The 22,544-nt window shown below is 46.1% G+C and overlaps 1 protein-coding gene across 1 annotated transcript; it reads right to left on the bottom strand.

Annotated features, from left to right (window-relative positions):
* Positions 1-718: 718 nt before the first annotated feature.
* LOC119034263 (phospholipid phosphatase-related protein type 3-like) lies at positions 719-21,944 on the bottom strand. Its single transcript, XM_037125099.1, has 9 exons — positions 21,350-21,944; positions 16,286-16,389; positions 15,705-15,890; positions 14,177-14,306; positions 12,919-13,114; positions 10,668-10,725; positions 8,441-8,614; positions 6,672-7,487; positions 719-5,522 (listed from the first exon to the last, which is right to left on the bottom strand). The coding sequence occupies exons 2-9, from the start codon at positions 16,364-16,366 to the stop codon at positions 4,467-4,469; spliced, it is 2,697 nt and encodes an 898-aa protein (XP_036980994.1). The 5' UTR covers positions 16,367-16,389; positions 21,350-21,944; the 3' UTR covers positions 719-4,466.
* Positions 21,945-22,544: the final 600 nt, after the last annotated feature.

The following is a 22,544-nucleotide window of genomic DNA, read 5'->3' as shown; positions in this document are numbered from 1 at the left end:
AAAAATGTTCAGCGAGTAAATGATTATCAAACTTTAACATACGGTACTGAAGCAAAACTGACATTTTTCAAGAAATATATCATCCATCGAATATGAACATACAGGAGCAGCTGACTGGGTTGTTGAGGGTTAATGCTTAAAATGGATCAATATTACATTATTTAAAGAAAAACTATCCCTGCTATTGATTGGACTGAAAGTAAAGTGATCCATGTGACCATTAAGAGCTCCAAATCTCTCATTCGAGAAACTGAGAGCTGCAGGAAAAATCAGGATATAAGCCCCCAAAGCTCACCAAATCCTTTCTCCTCCATGCGTAAGGGAGCCGGGGTGAGATGGCAGCAGGTAGAGCGATGGTGACAAAGTGAGTAAGATAAAAGCAGAGCTGCGGACAAAGGGGCCTTTGTGCTGTTCTGCACTGGTAAATCAGTTCTGAAAAGAATGTCAGCAGCTTCCCCTGGACAGCCACTGTCTCACACACACACACACACACACACACACACACACACACACACACACACACACACACACACACACATAAGCATATACACACGCACAGTCACAAAAATAGACACATGCATACGGACAGCTCAGTCTGCATTTTTTTGTTGCCTCCCACAGTTGCGCGCACACAGACACACACACACACACACACACACACACACACACACACACACACACACACACACACACACTTGTTGTCTTGTGCTTACTGGGCCACCAAGGAGAGAGAGAGAGAGAGAGAGCTATTGGCTTTGCAGGGTGTGACTCATGGACAGGCTGACTGTCCTCGGGCCTCAGTACACCATCTGCACCCCTACTGCCTGTACGGCCTCATCACACAGCTCAGTGCTCCACAGAACTGGACACACACACACACACACACACACACACACACACACACACACACAAAACACGCGTGCATAAATCCCAGAACAAACGCTTAAACATGCATAAAGATAGAAAAATGAACAAAAATGATGCACATCTAAACGGACACGACACCTCACCACACCGGGATGTGTGCTGCGTTTATAGTTATTTATGATGCACAAACCCCAGTTAATGTCTGCATAATGGATGTAAAATACGCTATCTACATCAGAATAGACAAATGGGGCTCATTTTTATTTACAAGAAAACAGCCACTCAAGGCCCACACATAATCACATTTACACACACACACACACACACACACATATACACACACATACGCACACACAGCCAACGCTTGCTGCATCCCTGCGGGTCATCTGGGACTGACCAACATTCTAGCAGAATTCATTATGGGGAACCCGACACTTGCCCACAGGAAACGAGCAAATGTTGCATCGCAAATGTGCATGTGCCGTATCCGTCTGGCCGGGTGTATCAGTGCGAGTGTCAGTGTGTGAGCGTACAGTACTGATGAGCAGGGAAAGCACTCTTAGCCAAAAGAATCAATAGAAGAAGATCCTTTTCATTAGAGTGGCGGTAAAAGCCCCTCGCTACTTTGAGCAGCATACACCTGCCACGGCGCGGTCGAGCAACACAGGATGAAACCTTGGTTAAGAAGTCTTCCATTTTTTTTTTTATTCAACCAAGTTATTAATGTTACACATCACCACAGATAGAAAACATGAGCCCATAAAAAAGGACCGTGGAATAACAATAGTATTAATAATATTAGGGAATATCAAGTATCTTTTTACAGTCAAAATGGGGGGAAAGTAGAACGATAATCACCAGCACTAGAAAAATGCTGCACGTCTGTCTGTAAAAAGGGGAACAGCGCACACTTTAAGCACAGAAGTTTAAAAAAAAAAAAAAAAAACACGCTCGTACACACATGCAGTACAAACCGACGAGCAATATTATCTACCAGCTCCTTGTCTGAGGAGCTTCACTACGAAATACAACTTGTTCCATTTAACTCGCTCCCTTTCTAGCACAAACTCTACAAAAATCAGTTCATGTACCCTTCAGATGTGGTGGTGGATGGGTAAAAAAACCCCTTTTTTTTCCATCTGTTGGTGAGCCTTTATCTTTTAACGTGATATGATAAAAATAAAAATAAAGCACTTGCTGTTGGATGGAATATCTTCTGATAGAAAAAACTTGGATGTATGAAATGATCGGTACCAGATAAAAACTTTGTACAACAGAGTATAAGTACACACAAGAAACAGGGGTGAGCAGGAAGAGCACGCACTTCCTCTCCACTGGTAGATGTCGACTGAAAAGATATTTCTTAGGGCTGCAATGACTGGTTATTTTCATTATTAATTTGTAATTTGATTAAGTCTAGGAATTATCATTAATTGTTTCATCTAAAAATATTAAAAACTAAAATGCACACCTTTCAGTGGTCGGCTCATTCTTCGACTTTGAAACAGTAGTGAACGAAGCTCATCTCATTGCAGACTCACTTGCTTGTTCTAGCCTTGCGACCATATTACCATATCCTCATTAGCAGATGAAGTTTGCCTGTAATTTGTTTCAGCACAAACACTTCCATGGCGACATGAGCAAACAGCATCTGCTGATGACGGCTGTGTGATACAGGTTGAAAGCTCTAGAGTTTATGGTGAGCAAGTGGACCTTGAGCTGAGATTGTGTTGTCTATTGTTTTTGGAGAGCCTGTCACGGTGGTGATGGTTGGGTGTTTATGTTGTCATCTGCTTGATAATTTAGTAAAATATTTAAGATCAAAGATGAACAAAAATCTTGGTATCACTTTCTAATCAGGCATATTTAAAGCAGCAATAAGGATTGTTCTTTGTTGGTGATTCTGGCGGCCCCTGTGGACAAAAGTGTTATGAGCACCACCACCTGCTGTTGTACAGATCTGGATTTAGGTAGCTCGTTTTTTTAGCTTGTTGTTTTGGAAGCAAGGAGCTATGTAAGATTAACAATTATAAAATGTTGTGACATTCATACACCTAGTTTACAGGTAAGTAATTGTGTTGTGCTATAGCTCAAGTTATCAACAATCCTTTGTAATGTTATGTCTTCATAATAAGCCAAAAGAAAGATGCTAGCAAGCCAGTTGTTCTGCTGCCATCAAGCAACACAGATTTAGCCACTGCCGTACCACCAGACTACAGAGCCAGCATAAAAAATAAGTCAGATGGACACCTAATAAATGCTCAATAATTAAGCACCAACTCATTAACAAGATAAAGTATGCATACTTAGAAAGTGGTACCAAATCGTGTGTAATGCTTACAGACTTAAACAGAGACTGCAAGCAACACCCAACCAGCACCTGCTTGAGCCAGTGTGCATGTTGATGGAGACGGCCGAGCTAGAATATGTATTAACATGCACAACACCATTTTGATTCACCAGAGGGGCCAAATGTGAAGGACTTTGGAAGGAAGAGTGCACCAGCATGGTTTGATAAACAAACGTTAATCTCCTTAGTGCTGCTTCAGGCTCTGTGGCAGGTTTTTGCACACAGCAAAGACAGACTGGCTTCCTGGCTGCCTCTTGTGCTGTGCGGCCACCCTCTTCACTTAAGAAACAATTCTCTTTCCATTCCACCACCCCTCATGTTTACAGCAGTAATCCATTCAGTGACGTCTGTATAGGGGTGCTTGGCTGTGCGTGATCCTCCTTATGCCCACCCCTCCCTCCTCTTCCTCCTCCTCTCAGACCCGATCCAGAGAAACCCTTCCTAAGCCTGCTCTCTCTGGTGGATACTGACAGATTTGCTTGGCATCAAATATAAAATACCCCCGTTTGGTTTGTTTATTCAGAGGGGGTAAAATGACTCTCATGCTTTTGTGGGTTGCGGCTAATACTCCTGAACCTGTGGCTGAACTTCGCTGCCTTCTTTTTCGGTATTCAAAGCTTTGAAGCTTGAGTTTTTCAACTGGTTACAATAGCAAATTCTCTGTGTGTAATGGTTGGCAACCTCAAACAGCTGCGCCAGATTCAGGAGAGCTAGTATTGCCTGTAGTTGTTTTGTTTTGTCAGTCTAATCCGCCCTCTCAAGGGAAACTTGAGTTAGCAAATCCCAGGCCGTGCATTGTGATATCTCTTTCAGCTGCAGCCTCTTCCATTCCGTCTCTGAAAGTGTCATAAAGAAGACACGGAGGATGTGCGTGCCAAAACGAGAGCTGAACTTGGGGTTTTTAATTCTTCACCCTGCTCTCTCTTGACTCCCGTTTCAGCGCTTGTCTGTTCTTTTCACAGTCAGAGCCGCTGAGCAGGCGCTGTGGGCAGAATGTCTGAGCAGGGAAAAACCAGGTCCCCTGCTGAGTGTGTGTGAGCTGCCAGATCTCCCGATGGTCCTCCACCCTCACACACCTCTCTCTCCAGCATTTTGACTGAAGCTGCTGTTCTGGATTCTCTGAACCTTTCTGTCATTTTTTCATAAAATCTCTGTTCACCGGCCACAACCCCTCTTTGTTTCACTGTCTCTCTCAGTGAGTCTTCTGAAGTACAATCATTGATGTGACAATGATTAATGTTGTCTTTAACTATAACATCCTCTCGTTCTGCATGGCCTTGTAGTAGTGCTCCTGCTCAGCATGGCTGCGAGCAGAGACTGAGGGCCGACGAGGCAGGGTGGAGGTGCGGGACAGTGCCTGGCTGTGGCCGTCCATCAGTAGGTCAGGATGGGGCGGAGGGGGAAGCATGCTGGAGCAGGATGGGTGCGGAGGCAGCGGCATGGTGGATGAGGGGTGAGGTGGCGGTGGCAGAGGGGAAGAGGATGGGTGTGGAGGTGGGGGCATTTGAGTTAAGGATGGGTGTGGAGGTGGGGGCATCTGAGCTAAGGATGGGTGTGGAGGTGGGGGCATTTGAGAGGAGGATGGGTGGGGAGGTGGAGGCATTTGAGAGGAGGATGGGTGGGGAGGTGGAGGCATTTGGGAGGACGTCGGGAGGGGTGGTGGGGACATCTGAGAGGACAGGTGAGGTGGGAGAGGCATGTGAGATGAGGCATGGTGAGGAAGAGGAGGAGGAATTGGAGAGGAGCTTGGGTGTGGAGGGGGAGGCAAAGGGGAAGAAGACGAGTGAGGGGGAGGTGGTGGGAGAGGGGATGAGGACAACTGAGGAGGGGGAGGCAGAGGGGAAGAAGAAGTGGGGAGAGGTGGGGGAGGCAGCTCTGCTCCTCCTTCTGCACTGCCGCTGGCTGAGGAGGAGCAGAGTGAGTCCGTTTTCATCGGGAGCGTCCGGTAATCCCGGTAATGACTGACATTTTCCTGTCGCTGCAGCGCGTTGCGGTGTTTATCCCCTGACGTGTCGGCCGCCATCATGTTACCACTGATGGTGTTTCTCCACTCCCACGGCTTGCCGTTACTGGCCGACACCCGCACCACTGGGTGGTGGGGGGCGTGAGCGTCGATTGTGACGATGCTCCCACTTCCCGCGATGCTCCCTGGGTTGCTGCCAGTGCAGCTGTCTCGATCAGATGGGATCCGGTAGTAGGGCGACTCGGAGCAGTTGGACCCACCGCCGGACGATGAGCCACCTTCTGATGTCTTAGTGGATGATGTGAGGTGTCCATGACCCTGCTGCTTGGACATGGCTATCACCTGGAGAGAATAGAAGAAGATCTTGTCAAAATTTACAAAGGTTAGTGCTCAGATGAGCTCTCAAGATCAGCCACCAAATGGACCCATGTTGGTGATAATACGTTGTGAGCTTCTGTTTCCTAAGCAGACGCACCAGATGGTTTGTTACACAGAACCATCTGGAAAGGAGCCGCTACAAATTGAAAATGGCAGGCACTTTCAAAAAATACTTGGCAGGTGATTCCATGAACCATCTGCCTATCACCATCTATCTTCAACCAATAGATCAACAGTGGGTGAGCACTTCTACCAGTGGAACCAATTGGTGAATGTTTGGTGAAGCCCTCTCCTTGATCGAGAAAAGCCTTTCATTTCCATTCTTTGCTCTTCTTTCAATGAAATATGCATCTGCTATAACTGGTGCTAGAAACATCTACACTAGCCCTCTTGAACAATCCCTTCTCTCTCTTGCCTAACCACACTGGCAGCTGCCGGTAGCTCCTCATTGGACATTGACTGGTTCGACCACTGCATGTTTGGCCACAGCTGCCTTGTAAGGTAAGCTATTTCCAGGGTACTTCAATGACAAGTCCCTATGTTCCCACAACAACTAGGCAATTGTATGTTATGAGGAAGATTCGATATGACCAAAAGCCGCAGCTATTAAATGAAACTGATCTGCCAATCGCCTTTTCCAAGGTCAAGGAAGAAGTTTCACTTTCAAGAAGAGCGGTGATTACAAAAAACCCCAGCAATTTGGATTAACAAAATTGATTTGAACCACAATAAACCCAGAATTCCAGGGCCTTTTATTACAGTAAACATTGTAAAGGTTAATGGTAGCACATTCAATTTCCCTCCCAGGCATTTTTCGCAGATTTATCTCCAACTGTAATTAGTGTCTGAACCCTTGTGAGAGTATTTTATATTGGAAACTAATCAGTGGAATTGCTTCCACACATGTTGTTCTGTTCTGATTTTTACCAACAAAATAAATCATAGCTGCGTGGTGTACACAGAGTTTGGCAGCTGTGAAATCTCTTCTCCTGTGTCAGATATATTTCTCAGAACTGGCTGCTTGTCAACTGATATAAAATAATGAAAAATGATTGCTTGAAGTAATGTAGTAATCATGATTTGCAGGCATTCACTGTCTAATTTCTTTCAAACCTGAGTGACTCTTTGCTGGCTGGGCGGCTGGTTGGGCTGTGTGTTGGGCACGCGGGGAGTGGACACCGCGATGGGTCCTGGTCCCGGTTCTTTTACTCCTCCCTCGGTGAGTGACAGCCACTTGGCGCGGGTCTTGGCACTCTTGGGGGAGACAGGCGGCGGCCGAGTGGCCTCCTCGGGTATGTGAACAAGCGGGGGTGCCACCACCATCCGCGATCCGGTTGGTGTGGCGGTGCCTTTGTTGGCTTGCACCGTGGGATAAAGAGACGAAGGCATCTCCTGATCCCCTCCGTCTCCCCCCTCATCTCCATCTCTCTCATCCATCCCCTCGTCCTCGTCTCGTGAGCTCTGGCTGCGGATCTCCAGCGAGCGCTGCTTCCACTCTGACACCAGCTGCCGAGACCTCTGGGGGTCGAAGGGCACGTGGAAGGTCATGTGACGCTGTGTGGTGGCCGGCTCGTCCGAGGGGGAGATGGGGCTGTTGCCATTCGCGACGCGGGGCAAGGTGTTGCTGAAGGTTACCATGGTCTCCTTGCCCATGGGACCGCGGGTTGCGAGGAGCTCCACGTCAGCGCTCGCTCGTTTGAGAGAGGCCAAGGATGCCTTCTCCCTCCTCACCTTACTGCGGGCCCCGGACCCCAGCCCCGCCCCCAGCTCCTCTCTGCTCTCAGACACCCTGGGAGTCTTCCTGTACAAGGAGTCATGACTCCGCTGAGTCAGCACCCTCAGACCGTCCTTCTGTTGAGCCGGGGTCAGTCTCTGTAAGGAGTGAGTGTCTTCTTCCGATGCTTTGAAGTTTCCCACCGCGAACACCGCCTGACAGATGACACAGGGAGACAGAGAGGAGGTGGGGAGGAGAAATAAATGAGATTGAAGTACCCAGCATGTTACATAAAGACTGAAGCGTGAAAATTATTTTCTTTAATCTTGAAGGGGGGGAAAAAAAGTGATTTTCTATTAGGGGGGATGCAAGTGCATGAATAGGCATCTTTCCTTCCTCCTTCCTGCTTAGTCTGAGGTCAGCATGAATCACTCTCTTCCCCCTCTCCATCCTTTAATGAGGGGGGAGAAATGCTCCCCCTTCTTAAAAAAAAAAAGAAAAGACGGGAGAGAAAGCGAGTGAGAGGAGGAGGGAAGCGTGGCGAATGGCGATGGCAACTTTTCTTAAAATGAAGTGTGAAATTGTTCCGGAGAATTCTTATCGGATTATTCATTCTCTCTCCCTTCCCCTCTGTAATAGAAAAAGCTATATATAGAGCTCTGCAAAAAAAAAGAAAAAGAAAAAAAAAAACGTCTGGGAGAGAAAAGTATGGAAGCCACGCAGAGACGAGAGGTGACGAAAAGAAGCCGCATTTGTTAGCGCCCGCTGCGATAGTGTTAGAACAATACAATGAGATGATTCAATCACAGCAAAAACCAAGAATCAAACCACTTTATTTTAAAAAAAAAAAATCTATTTATGCGCTATTTAGTCATTCCCACCATGCTGCACGCCGACTCCTAACTACTCCCTGGGGACAAAACAAATCCCTAAATACATACAAACATATGCTGGCGCTCATTTTCACAGAGTAAATCCCGAAGTAGCAAATCCATTTCACTTCTTCAAATGTCTCTAAGTGAGTTATATCATCATAAAAAGAGCAATTATCCTGACACAGGCTAATTAAATTAGGACATTTTTACATATTTCGCCTGTAGATTGTAGTTGTGGGGCTTGACAGGTCTGATAAATCCTTTGCCCTGCTTGTCACACGCGCTTAACTAACCAGGTAGACTCCGATGCCGGCTCCTATGAGGTATCCCACGTAGACATCTATCGGGTGACTGCGGTGCTGAGTTATCTGCGTCAGGCCGGCGAGGCCTGCGGCCATGCAGAAGGCGAACACCAGCAGAGGCTTCAGCAGCTTGGTCGTGCTGTTGATGCTGGCGTTGAAATACATCTGTGGACAGAGATGCACGCGTTAACATGCAGAAGAGGCATGGGCAGACACATGGAGGCTGCGGGTGGAGATGTCATTAAAAGGTGTAATAACACACAAGCCAGGTGTATCTGACCTCAACAGTGGAAAGATTTAAAGTCTAAAGAAATGAAGGAATGATGTCGCATCATCGTGTCCATCTTAAACCGGAGCTTAACTGTTGTTAAAGGAATAATATGGAAGGTTGGGGAATACGCTTGCCAAGAGTTAAATGGGAGTATTTATACTAAAGTTGCTCCCATATGGCTGGCTAAACCCAGAGTCGATAGGAGTCTTCGTCAGAAAAGTTTTCATTAGCTGCTTAGCTGCTGAAAAAACCTCCTAACATCCATTTGGGAGCTCTACTTTGTCCCTTGTTGGGCCCAGGTAGACAGTATCAGGGGTACAGTTGCAGCACAGACCTTTTCTCTTGTAACACGGACGTAGCTAACTGCTCCTAACTTTAGCTGCATGTTAGCTCAGTTAGCCTTGAAGGTAGGCACGGGGAGTACTGGTGTTTACACTGCTAACACAGGAGCTTTGGACCGGCTTGGGGAGGAGTTTTGAAAAATGAGCGGCACCAGGGATGAAGAGGACGGAGCAGGGATGGAGGAGTCGGGAAGCATCAGAGGAGCGAGTTTGTAGCGAGTTAATCAGGGACTACTGGTCAACGAGGAAAGTCTTTAGTCAAGGGCAGCCCTTCCTAATTGGTACTTTCATAACTGTCCGAAGCTACAGCCGGTTTTCTCAACTTAAAGTTAATCTAAAAACTTATCCGACTTGGTTACAAAATGTCACTTCTTTCCAATGCCACCGATTTGAAGAATTCTCTTTCAAGTTAAATTAGCTGTCTCATTGTTCCCCCCCCACCATTAAGATTCTGCTTATGAGGTTAACTGGGTCATTAAAATGGATACTGCTTGACAGGAAAGAGGAGTGGGGAAGAAAGCAAAGGAGAGAGAATATATCCACATTGAATTGAAATTCTCCACATGCATTCGATTATATACAGAGGACAGCTGAGTGACAGGATAGCCGGCTTTGCAAAACTTTCCATTTTCAAACAAGCTTGTCCATCTTGTGTTGACCATAAAAATCCTACTATTCTGGAAGGAACAGAGGGGAAAACTCTATCAGCAGTGTGACATTTCATTTCCTTTCGCCGCAATTCAAATGCAAAAAAACTAAAATGTCAAGGGTTTCAACAAAACATGACATTTCTGAGGGTCTGAGACGACATACTACATCTTAATGTCTTAATATGATGGGGGGGAGTTTTAAAAGCAACATTTTGTGACCCTAGCAACCAAAAACAGCTGCTTTTCCTTTCCTCCTCCTCTCCTGATTTTTCTCTCACAAGAAATCCGTCTGGTGAGCTTTAATGAGCACCCTCTGGGTCCGGTGAGGCAGCAGTGATATGGCCAATAGCTCACAATAGCTGTTGGTGGAGGAGGGTGCGTGGGTGTGTGTGTGTGTGTGTGCAGCGGGGTGTTACCTTGCGGAAAAATGACAGCGCTGCTTTGCTGTACAGTTCGCCAACTGCTGCCGTCAGCACTTGACCACAGAGTTGCAATAAGCTGCTCGATATGCAGTGGGATGTAACGAGGAACACAGAAATCTGACTATTTTTTTAGTGTGTTTAAATTTGGGTGGATCACTGGCCTGAGGGTACCGCCGTCTAAAATCCTTAAATCTTGCAGTGAGTAAACACTATCATGACGTGTATGACTTATGTATTAAGTGACAGCGGTTTCATTCCAGCAAGAAATCCTTTGATATGTTGGAACTAATTACAGTATGTCCTTTTTTTAATGTTTTAGTGCGGTAACACAGATCATTGAACAAATAAAGATGTTATTTCCATCTGTACTTTTTTGCGAAAGATATCACACTGCGGCAATATCAACACATCGCCAAGAAATAAACAGGGTCGACTGGTTATAAGACACATGCAGGCACACAATACGTGACGCAAATGCATCACAATCAAAGTACACAAAAACACAGAAGGCAAGTAAGACACAGAAGTGCTTACGGATATATAGACAGCAGCGAAGCCAGAGAGCGTTGCATGCTGGGATGGAAATGTTTTCCTGAGGGGGAGAAAGGGGGAGAGTTAGGTGTGAAAGAGTGAAAGCAGAGAGAAAGAGATTCACAACAAAAAAAAAAAAGGTTTTGCAAACACAGGCTGTGTGGGTCGCGAGTGTGTTCGGTGCCTCTTGAATAAAAAACCTGGATATAAAGCTGTCGCAGCCGCTTGCTTTGTTTGCCACGTCTGGATCGCGTTTGACATTAAAACCACTGCGCCTGCCCGACACTGTTAGTCAAACTGAGCATGTGTCCTTGGATGTGAGCATTAATAAACACAAACAGAACACCGCGGGGGCATTAGTGGGGAACATCAGGGGTGAGTGACTGAGTTGCGGTCAAAGTAATCAGTAATTTAGAGTTTAGAAAGCTGAAGCACAGGCTCTCATTTAATCTGCCTTGTGAAGTTGCTCTTGGCGTGGGTGCATTCATCCTTGCCACTTCGGCTGCGGTATTTACCTTCTCCCACTCCCTTAAACCTGTGTTTAAGTACCCCTTTTATGTCTGTCTGTCTTTGTGAATACTGCAAGAGTTTGAGACCTTCAAGGTGAGAACATTTTGGAAAGTTTTCGGCTGATTCTTACTTTTGTCAAAGGTCTGTTCGAGGGTTGGTTTTATGCCTCAGGTTAGAGTTACAGATATATGCAGAAGTTTATGCTGAATGTTCGGGGTTGCGATTGCAAAAGCAGAAGTTCGACATTTGGGAAATACGCATATTGGCTTTCTTTACTGAGAGGTGGATGAGAAGATTTATACCACTCCTGTATTTGTTCATTCAGTCCAAGGCTACAGCCAGCAGCCGGTTAGCTTAGCTTAGCATAAAGCCTGGGAACAGGGGAACGGCTGGCCTGGCTCTGTTGGTGCAGTAACTTCCTGAAGTCTTGGCTGGATTCCCAGGGACTGCTTCCGGCCAACAAATAGTACAACCTCTCCTAAAAAGGCCACACGAGCAGCGACAGCCCAGACACACCAAACAACTAGCGGCAATCAAGCTCGACTGTTGCATCGCCTCATGTTGCCTGTGTCTCCGTGAAGATGCACTTGAACACGCCGCAAAGACTACAGCTGACCGCAGTCTGGCTTGTGTGTTCCACGCCTGCATGAGAGGAAAAACCTCTCCATAGAGGTTGCGGTGGTCTGTATTTATTATTCAAAAAAGGGATAGCCCGGGTAAACAAACCACTGTCATGATCAAGCAACATTTGTCATTTTCCCACCACTCTTGCTAATGTAGCTATTTCTCATCAAGAATATGTCAGATTAAAAAGCTGCAAATGGCACTGATGAAGAGGTGAAGGTGAGAAATAACGATAAACTGCAGTAAATTGGTGAAATAACGGGGAAAGGCTCTTGGACTTGCCCTTTTCCCTTCCATTTCTCTTTGTGTGGACTGATTTGCTTAGCTGAACAGCCAATCAGAAGTGATTTCTCTTACGGGCGGGGTCCACCACCGATTCTACATGTTCATTTCACCCAAAGTAGCTGCTGACGAGGGCCCATGTGTGTCAGGGGTTACGACGATGATGACAAGCCATTATCCCCATATGGGCTATATTTACCTGTAATCCCTCCTGTCTGCATGCGCTTATCATGCCTGGCTAAAACACATATGCTGTTGCTGTAGCTTGTTTGTCTGACCTATGCATCAATGCTAACACATACGGCACAACAGGGAACATGTAGGGGCATCGTAAGCCTCGTCATACAGAAAAACGGCATATCGTGAATAAGCAAAAGGTTGAATTATTTTTAAAAAATCCAACTGTTGCAACAACAATTTGACTCCTCCGCTGCTTTTAATCTCTTGTAATCCTCTTCAAATGCAAATGAGTTTTGATGATTCCTCACCTTGTGGTTTAGTGACGCGTGGCGGCAACATACAGAATACGGTGCAAACCGCAGTAAATCCTTTTTTTATCGTTGAAACTCAGTATGTTGGATAGATGCATCTGATTGAGCAGAGAGTCAGCTGCGGGAGTGTGTACAATATTATGGTCCTGTGCTTCAGCTTGCAATTTAATGGCATGAAAGCAGCAGAGCTAGAGAGCTGAGGGGCATATGAGTAAAATCCTGCACAAATAAACTGAGCTTTTATTGTGATGAATGCACTTTATCTGTATGCAGGGATGAAACTTTTCGAAACCGGGGCAGATGGAGACTCCTTTTCATCTGGCTCTGAGCGCACGCCCGTGTCTTACCTGGCGGACATGATGGCGTACTGGTCTTTCCCCATGCAGATGTCCCGCGTGACGTAGGCGTTGTTGTCACATGACACTCCCGGGGCCGTGTAATTGGGCTGGCAGACGGTGAGGAAGAAAGGGGCGTGGTAACCGGTAGCTAACTGGATGACATCTGTCACCAGGGCTGTTGCCAGGAGACCGAACACATGAACACCTGAGGGAGAAGGAGAGAGAGAGCGACGGGAGGTAGAGATGTTGAAGAAGCAGCCTTGGTAAATGAACTGAAGGCCCCCGGTGACTTTGTGACATTGAGCCGCTTGCTTGTGAACACCTGCGAGTGGAAAACAACGTTGAGCTTGCTTCCAGCGACCTGAGGTGACACCACCAGCACTCAGTTTGTCACAATGTGAAGCCTTTTCCGCAGACAGTCAAATTTGGCAAGGTGAATTAATTACTCTTTCTCACTTCAAAGCTCAAAGTCGGCCTTAAGATATTTCCCGCGGAGCATTATATCATCCCCGTTTCGTTTTTTTTTAAGCCGCCCTTCACTTAATGCATGTAATTAGCTTATTTTGCCTCCTCTTTAAAGCGGAATCAGGTTGGGGGATCAGCCAGTAAGTGGAACAATTTGTCTGAGCCAAAACCGATTTCCATCTCATAAACAACAGCACTTTGTTCTCTCGCCACTGACGGCAGGTAGTTCTTCACAAGTGTTAACGCCATTAGTGACGCGGGGCCAGATCCGATATATCTGGGGACGTGTTGATCCTCCATAACTTTGAAGGATTAGTCCCTCCGTCATATGGCCGCGTATGTATAATTCATTTCATTTACCTGGACGCCACTGGCATGAAGAAAAAGCAGGCATGAAACACAAACGCTTGAAGTGAAAAAAACTGCCTCTGCCATCACAGTGATGCAGTCACCATTTCACTTAAAAGACATCAGGATTCACTTCAGCGAAGATGGTTTGTTTAGTGCCACGTGATAAAAATGCTATTTATACATCGGCCTCTAAATCACCAACAGAATACGCATAGATGAAAATAATGCTGTTTGACAAACCATGTGGTTAATGAGACCTTCCAGAAGAAGAACCCCCCGGGGCGAGCTCCTCCACAGCTAAAGCAACACATCCTGTCCAAGTTTTCTTAAGCAAACCCTGAACCCTATTCACGCACCGAACAAACAACAACTGTGGATTAGAAAATGACCATAATTCCCAATACTCCCCTAAAAAACAGAAACGGAGAAAAGGGTTGTTAGTTGGACGTACCAACGAAGCGCACGGTTCTGCGTAGGAAGGAGTTGAAGCTGCAGCCTCCAGCGTTGATGCTGCTCTCCGACTTGGGACACGTCTTCAGTTTGGATTGCATACAGTACATCAGGCCCTCCCCCATCATAATCTATAGATGGAGGGAGAAAAGTGGGTAAGAGGTGAGAGAGAGACAAAGAGAAATACACATTTTCTGTCATGTATGACACGCTGTGAGGTAGAACAAGGAAGCGAACAACCAAAGATGGAGACCAAAATGGAAAAAGGCCGCTAAACTGCTATTAATGTCAAACATCCATTGCTGATCGTGATCTGTGGTGAGAGGAAGCTGGCGGAGCGGGAGAACGGACGCAGGGCGCAATCGAATAGTGATCACTTCCAATCAGAGTGATAGATGAGCGCTAGAGAGGTGTGCTCACTTCCATGCCGCTGATGGATTAGTAGTGTGTGAGTAGGTGTGTGTGGGACTGCGAGCATATTGATTTGGGAGGGGCCTGTGTTGTGTGTGTGTATTGGAATGCCAGGTGTGTATTTATCAATGTGTCCATTGATTTTGGATTCCAGAGGGGAGATTGAATTTGCTTTGGGAGTGTTTGAGAAGCTGTACCTTTGCATATCTGTGCATGTCTGTGTCTGAACAGTTTCTGTTTGATGTACGTGTGTTGGGCGCTGAGCCCAAAACCCCCAAGACACACATTAGATCGCTGATCCTCTGAGAGTCTCCGTGGAGAAGATTTTATCCTTGTGACTCGAGTACGGGAAGATTTTATGGCACTGGCTGACATTTTTACATGAACAATGGATTGCTCGGTGACAACCCCACAAGGAGTTACAACTCTCATTCCGGTTCTCAGCAGTAGCATCGGTTTTTGTAGGGATAAAATATCAGACATTTGGTGAGGACAAGCTTGCTGAAAAGGCAAACACCCAGCAACTAAAGATCAAGATAGTTGTCTTCAGGAGTGGGAGGAGACCAAAACAGAGATAAAAGCAGAGCGGATATTAGACTTTGATTCATGGTGGCCTGAAGAATTCAGTTCATCCATTCACAAGTGAGCAGAAATGACTCAGGTTTGCTAAATCGACAAAATGAAAATATTATTGTCACAGTCTTGTTTCTTTGTTAGCAGGAAAGCCTTGCATCCTATTATCCTATGCAAGATTTCAGGAGAGGTTTTGTTCCATAGATAGCAATTAATTTAACTAAGCGTGTCCACAATCACCATTCAGACACCTTAAAACTAAATATGTTCTTTTTCTGGGCAACAAGAATAAAAAATAGCACAGTTTCTCCCCAAAAATCTAGGTATTACTTAAAGGCGCAGTAGGCAATTCAGGACAAAGATAGCTGATTGGTCAGCCTCACTCTCCATGACTGCTTTCATGCACAGCCCGGCCACCAAAACAAAGACTAGAGGAGCTTGGATTACATCACACACAGAGGGTGTGTCACTTCATTTTCTCTCAGGACGCCATTACAGTGTATATCCTAGTGTATAGTGTTCTCATGTGCGTGCGATGGAGTTACCGACGCTGCGGGTCCAGCGAAGGCCAAACTCAGCAGCATCAACAGAGGGATGAGCTCGTCGCCCGTCTCCACGTAGGGCATGGAGAGGTCACGGTCGTAGCAACGGTAGCCCACCATCGCGGGGGACAGCACATCTGTCAGCTCCAGGAAATACAGGGACACCAAGGAGGACAGGACGATGGGGAGCTAGGCGGGCATATGCACACACACACACACACACACACACACACACATGCACAAGGACAAGGACAAAGAAAAGAGCGACCTGCATTTAATATTTGCTTGGAGAGTGGTGATTCATCCAGTGTTTTATCTCAATACACACACACACACACACTGGGGTAGAGAAGTGACTGCACCAAAATGTTTGTGGAGTGAATCAAACTCAATAAAGGTCAGATGCATTCAGGTACAATCAACATAAAAACACACAGTTAGAGAGAGTGATTCAGCTTCTGATCAATTCAGTAAATGCAGTGAGTCGTGTCGACCCGGTTCTAGCATATATTAAAAAAAAAAGAAAAGGTGATTTATCAATGCATCTGATCTCTCTCTCTCTCTCTCTCTCTCTCTACACTTACCTCTACAAAGTAAAAGCACGGCAGCAGCGTCATGCTGTCTTTGGGCGGTTTCTTCTTGGCCTTGTTTTTGGGGGACGTCATCTTGGGGTGGGGCCAGTCACAGCCTGTTGGGGTAACAGATTGCAAAGAGATGTCAGAGAGGAGTTTCAGAGCGCTTTCAGAGACTTCCCGCTATCCATCATGTGTCTGAAAGCATCAAAAAAAAAGATGTTGAAACTGCTGCCAGGCCTTGACTCTACTGATGAATGAAACATAGGCTCAAAGAAAAAAAAAAGTTTTCAAACGCTGGCTGAGCCTGAGAGGTTTCTTTTTATTGTGCACATTGAGCTTGAATACCAAGACCTTGTTAATAAAAAAGGAAATCAATTAGTTCTGAACAATTTTGTGTAGTGAAAGTGTGTTTCTTTTGAGATTTTGCACACACATACAGACACACTAACCAGCCCTATAAATGCCTCATTTAATGACCACACTTTGATTTTCACACGTTTGCACGAAGAGACAGAGAATCACACAAACAGTCATAAAGTCATATTGAAAAAAAAGATTAAATTCTAATTAAAAGGAGGATTTTGAATTACTGGAATGAATCCTCCAAACGGCTGTTACACACTGAATTAATCTTCCAGCACGTCCCCGACGCAGACATACACACTTGCATCTCCTGCTATCAGTAACCTGTAGGCGATCACAAGGCCTCTGAGAGGAGTCAGAGCCGAGGGGCCCGAATGGAAAACCAAACAGAGTTAAATATTTACAGCTCCCCTATTTCTGCCCGTCTTTCTATCTCCGTCCTCTACCCACTTTCATCCATCTCCATCGCTCAGTCCTGGCCTCTTTACCTCTCCCACCTCTCCGCGTCCCATTTTTACTTATCATTCTCTCTATCTCCTTCCATCTATCCAATCCCACTCCAACCAATCTCCCCTTCATTTTTTTACACTTGACTTCCCTTATTCCTTTACCTCTAGTTCCCCATCTTTAACTCCTTTTCTATCAGCATCTGCTGTTATTCTGACAGCCTGTGTTTAATCAGTATGGATCATTCAGCTGAAACTGCATTCTAGTCAACATGCAGATTCGGTTTGGGCGCGTGACTCCAAAAACCACACAATGCCACCTGGCGCGCTTTGGGTCATGGACCTGCTGATCCGACTAAAATAAATTGCAGCATTTAGAAGTTGCCTAAGCGGAAAGTTCAACTCTCAAGCAATTGTGTAAATGTGATTTTCACCTTGTTTGTGAGTGAAACATGCTGGGCTCGACAATTCATGTTGCGGGGCTGTTTTCTTACCACTGAACTGAACACAGCTAACAGTGTTGTCACTCAAAAGGAAGCGTAAATCTCGGCTCATGTTGAGCATAGTTGGCCGGCGTCATGTGCAGAAGGACATGTAGATTTTTTTGCCACCAGTACGATTACATTCAAGAAAAGGGAGACATCTCCAGAGCCGATTATCTCCAAAAGTCGGCGACTACAGATAAGATGGAAATTATTTCTGATTTTGGGGTGCACTGTTCCTTTAAGATAGCTTGATCATAGGCAGTAGATCTGCTTGCCTTCCCTCATTTCTCTGTCACCTGCCCTTTCCCATCTCCATTTTTGTCTACTTGCAGCACGTCTGCAAACCCCCGACTTGACTTTTTTCCACCTGTCCACACCGTTCCCTCCTCTCGCCTGCTGTCCATCTGTCTCAGCACCTCTCTCCCTTTTATCTCCTCTCTCCCCTTTCTGTCTGTTTCCCTCTCTTTTCTCTCCGAGATAAGAGGGCCTGACCCTGAGGCGATGTGAGGCACAGAGAATCAAAGACTTCTCCAGTCTAATTTCCATGACCGCTAGAAATGAAGAGGAGAGGAGATGAGGATGGAGGAGAGAGGAGAGGAGAACAGGAGAGGAGCGGGGACAAGTTGGGAGATCAAAGAAATAAAGAAGAATGATAACAAAAAGAAAAAATAAGTCTTGAATCGAAATGCAGCTGGAGTTTGGTTTGCGTACGTCTGGTGGATGTGCATGTCTGGCGGTGCTAGTGGGGGGAAGTGGGACGGGTGGTGGTGTTGGTGGTGGGGGGTGAGGATCAGAGACGGGTGTGTGTGTGTGTGTGTGTGTGGGGGGGGGGTGTATTGGGATGGATGGATTCCAGTGTAGCTGAAAGCAGCTTAGGAAGACGCAGGGCCCTGGGTCTCACTCTCCCAACCGCTTGGTCTCGGTGACCTACTCCAGTCACCACTTAAACCTCACCCTAACACACACAACCACACACACACACAAAATGAGCCTCTTTACTGAAGAAAGAGGCTCGTTTATCTGTCACACCAGCGTTTGTCCTCTGGGGCATGGCATATATGTATGTCTGTGTGTGTGTGTGTGTGTGTTTGTGAGACTGCAAAGCATGTGTACTCTGCTAGCTGCAGTGTGCTCGCAAACATCACATTAGCGTTCACATGTGTGCATAGTCTAGAGCAAAGTGTGCACAATCGCGTGGTGTGAGTGGGGGGTTGTTTAGCCTGCGGTGGACGGAAACAGCATGTCAGACGGCGAGGGAGATATAAGACTCTGTGACTACCAAACAGGGGAGCGGTGGAGAGTGGGAGTGAGGTTGTTAGAGGCAGACACCAGTATGGACTAGCAGTGTAGGAAGGGTTTGCACAGTACAGTGTAGCGCAGTGAGTTTCGATTGTGGTGGTATGGTGGAGTATTACTACCAACACCAAGGATGTTACATTTTGTTGGTTTGTAACCAGGATTACACAAAAACTACTGAACAGATTTTCATGAAACTTGGATGGAGGATGAGTCTCTGCACAGAATAGACCCGAGTGACTTTTGGTGTGGATCCGGATAAAATGATGCACAGGGCGTTTTTCAACATTTTCGTTAATTTCTCAGAGGGTATTGCATGGATATTGATTAAGAGAAACTTAAACATTTACGTTGCTGCTACCTATGTGTTATTACAGTTAAGTTGTTTTGGGTGGTTTAAAATGTAGAGTGTTACAGTGTGAGTGAGTTTGATATTGGATCTAGTTTGGTTGAATCAAAAGGGACAGTTCAGCCTTGGTGGAAGTATGGGCTTTACTGAGTGCCATTCTAGTGTATGTATTGTAAAGATAAATTCAAGGAAAAACCAGACATCAAAAAGTGCAGGGCCACCATCATTCTTCCAAAAGTTAATGGAGGAAGCCCGATCTGCATTAGATGTTCAACTGATTTAAGATCTGCTGACTCATCTGGCGACCCCTGCAAATTAACTTGTGACCCCCTGAAGCATCGAGACCCCTAGTTTAAGAACCAGTGCTGTATATTAAAGCATTTACTGTACACTTTAGTCGATCTAATGACACGCTGGAGCATAAAGCACTGCATGGCACGGAGCTGAAACAATCAACCAATCGATAAGCCCCGAATTGGAAATCAATCAGCAGCTGTTTAGATAACATCACCCTGTTCTCAAATGAAGGGTTTCGCTGCTGTACTTTGTATCACGTGACAGTAAATTTGATCTCATCGGGTGACATTTGAAGGCATCGCCACGGCCCCACAGTCTGTGATCTCATTCTCAGATTGATCAATACACTGAGAGTCCACTGGTGCAGCAGCGTGGCTCGATAAAGTCGAGTGTTTGAACTTTAGGGGAGATTTTAAAAGGAGGAAACATTTCAATCACATTTATTATGCATGTTACTCAAAAAGCACTTTTTTCTGTCCGTCTGTGAGGTTGTGCAATTCTAATTAGCATGTTTTCATGAATGTATTAAAAAAAACTGTGTTTAATGTAATCACGCCTGAGGATAACTGACAGTCCTATTTCCGTAACATCAATCTGAATGTGAATTTTGCCAGATTAGAGCAAGAGAGCACCCAATATCTGACATAAGAAAAACATACTGGTTGATCAGACATAGGTCTGCTTCTGTATGAGCACAAATATGTACAGAATTTACCATATTATCATGTAGTGTAGTATCATATAGTTGAGCCTGACTGATATACTGGTTGGCCAAGAGTGGCCTATCACAGCAGTATTGGTGTATATTTTGTCCAACATGTGCTGATATGAAAACTTTTGTTTTTCCCCCCCCCAGAACGTTATGCAGACTAGCATGTCTGGGCTACTTTGTAATGATTCAGCAAAGTTTATTGTTTAGCTGAGCCTCTATTATGTATGTTATTTTTATCACAAGCATGTATTTTATGTGTATATTATGTGACTAGAAGAACACCGGCCCATATGTCCTTACTGGAATTTCTTGACTCCCTAATGTCAGTATCAATCCCAAAAAATCCAATATCCGTCGGGGCTCTATAAGACACTGGTGATATGGATCCATGGGGTCCCAACAGGCCATTGACTAAAGATTAAATGCACAGAATGCACAGTGTAAAGTCACCACTCTTTTATGAGACAAAAACATGAACTTGAAACTGGAAGAACGAGGGCGAACATAATGTCAGCGTACATTTAAAAAAAAAAAAAAAATCCATTTGCAATCCACTCATGCATCCACTCTGAGAAAGTTACAGTGCTAGCTTGCAAAGCCTTGTCCACTGCAGGGGCCTTCACCCACAACCACAGAGACATAAAGGGCCATATGCTCTGCCTGATGTGTAGGAGGGTTTACACAACTCATCACCTGGCTTCATATGGAAGAAAAACAGCTCATCCCTCAGTTAAACCGCCATTAATCCCCCAAGAATATAAATGGGGAAAAAAAAACCAGATGCATGAAAATGGATAGTGATGGTTGCATCTTTCCTTGAGTCTGCACATCTGAACATGCGATTTGCTTTAACGGCAGTTTGTTTTTTTTCTTCTCACGGTTATAGTTCTAGACTCTGAGCAGCCTACAATATGAAATGGAGACGCAGTAAAATAAACAGAAGCTATTGATAACAAAGCTCCTCCACAAGCGCAAATCAGCAGATTGCGTGTGAGATCATCAATTATGGAAACGTGAAAACCATGTGCTGAGAGGAGCGCTGGGTTTTGGATGGATGCATACATGCAGGGGGAGAGAGGGCGGAGGGGAGCCGCGGTAGTAAGCTGGACGAGCCTGAACACTCACCTCTGTCCCGGGGGCTCCGCGAATTCACCGAGTCCCGTCGCCCCCTTCCCCCGCGGCGTGGTCGTGCGTGCTGCTCCAGCTTTGCGGTTGCACGGGTCCCCCCCTACCCCCCTTTTTTTAATCCATCTCCGGCGTCTCCCGAGTCAACCCCGAAAATTCAAAATACCTCCTCACTTAGAAAAAAGAAAAAAGAAAAAAAGAATCACAGAGCGCTCCGGTGTGAGGCTATTCTGGGAGCACAGAAGGACACCGGGAGAGGGAGTGAATATGGGGAGACCTATAGAGGAGAAGCAGGGATGGCGAGAGAGAGGAGAGAGGAGGAGAGGGTTGCTGATGGTGGAAAGTCCAATTTGCGGCACTTGCGTCCCCCTCCTGTTCTGTTCCCCGGCTTTGGATAAGTGAGAGATTCACGTGCGTCCGGCCCGGTTCCTCCCCTCCACTTTGCACCTGCAGGTCCTCCCAATTTTCCCCCGTTGAAGTGAATCACACGGATGTATTCTAAATCCCATCCACCTGCACAAAAAAAAACGCTTTTTTTGGTGTTGTTTTCACATGCAAGGCATCCGTCACACGGTTTTTCGGGTACGCAGTCAGCTTCACGGCGCGCACACACACATACACACACACAAAGGCACGGGGGCCGAGCGGGGCTGTGGAGGAGGAGGGAGGGAGGGAGGAGGAGGAGGTGGGGTGTACAGGGGGAGGAGAGAGTGTGGTGTGTGCGCTTAGGGTGGGGGGAGGAGACAGTCTGGTCCACACACACACACACACACACACACACACTCCTCTCCTCCTTTCCCTGCTGAATTCCTGTTTCGGGGCTACCGCCGTGAGACAAAGAGGGGAGATTTTGGAATGTGTGTGCGAGCGTAGTAAACGCGGACTCTGTGCGCATGTGTGCGTAAAGGAGAGCAGGGAAGGGGCGCGCGCGTGTGTGTGTGTGTGTATGTGTGTGTGGAGATAACCTCTCATCTGGAAAGCAACAGCCAATTTCACTGCAATTACAATATTAGGCTCAGCATCAGTCACGCCTCGCGCTTCTCTGAAATGCCATCAGATTGGTGCGCGTGCGTGAGTGCGCGTGTGATCCTCACCTCACCTTCCTCCATCCAGGGCTCACACGCCCCTGCCTTTGTTTACGCTAACAGGGTGTGGCAGGAGTCTGACCACTGTGGTGCATTTGAACCCCCCCTCA

The sequence above is a fragment of the Acanthopagrus latus genome, chromosome 16 (assembly GCF_904848185.1).
Source record: "Acanthopagrus latus isolate v.2019 chromosome 16, fAcaLat1.1, whole genome shotgun sequence".
NCBI lineage: Eukaryota > Metazoa > Chordata > Actinopteri > Spariformes > Sparidae > Acanthopagrus > Acanthopagrus latus.
The sequence above is the reverse complement of the archived record's forward strand: the minus strand, read 5'-3'. Positions and strand labels throughout refer to the sequence as shown.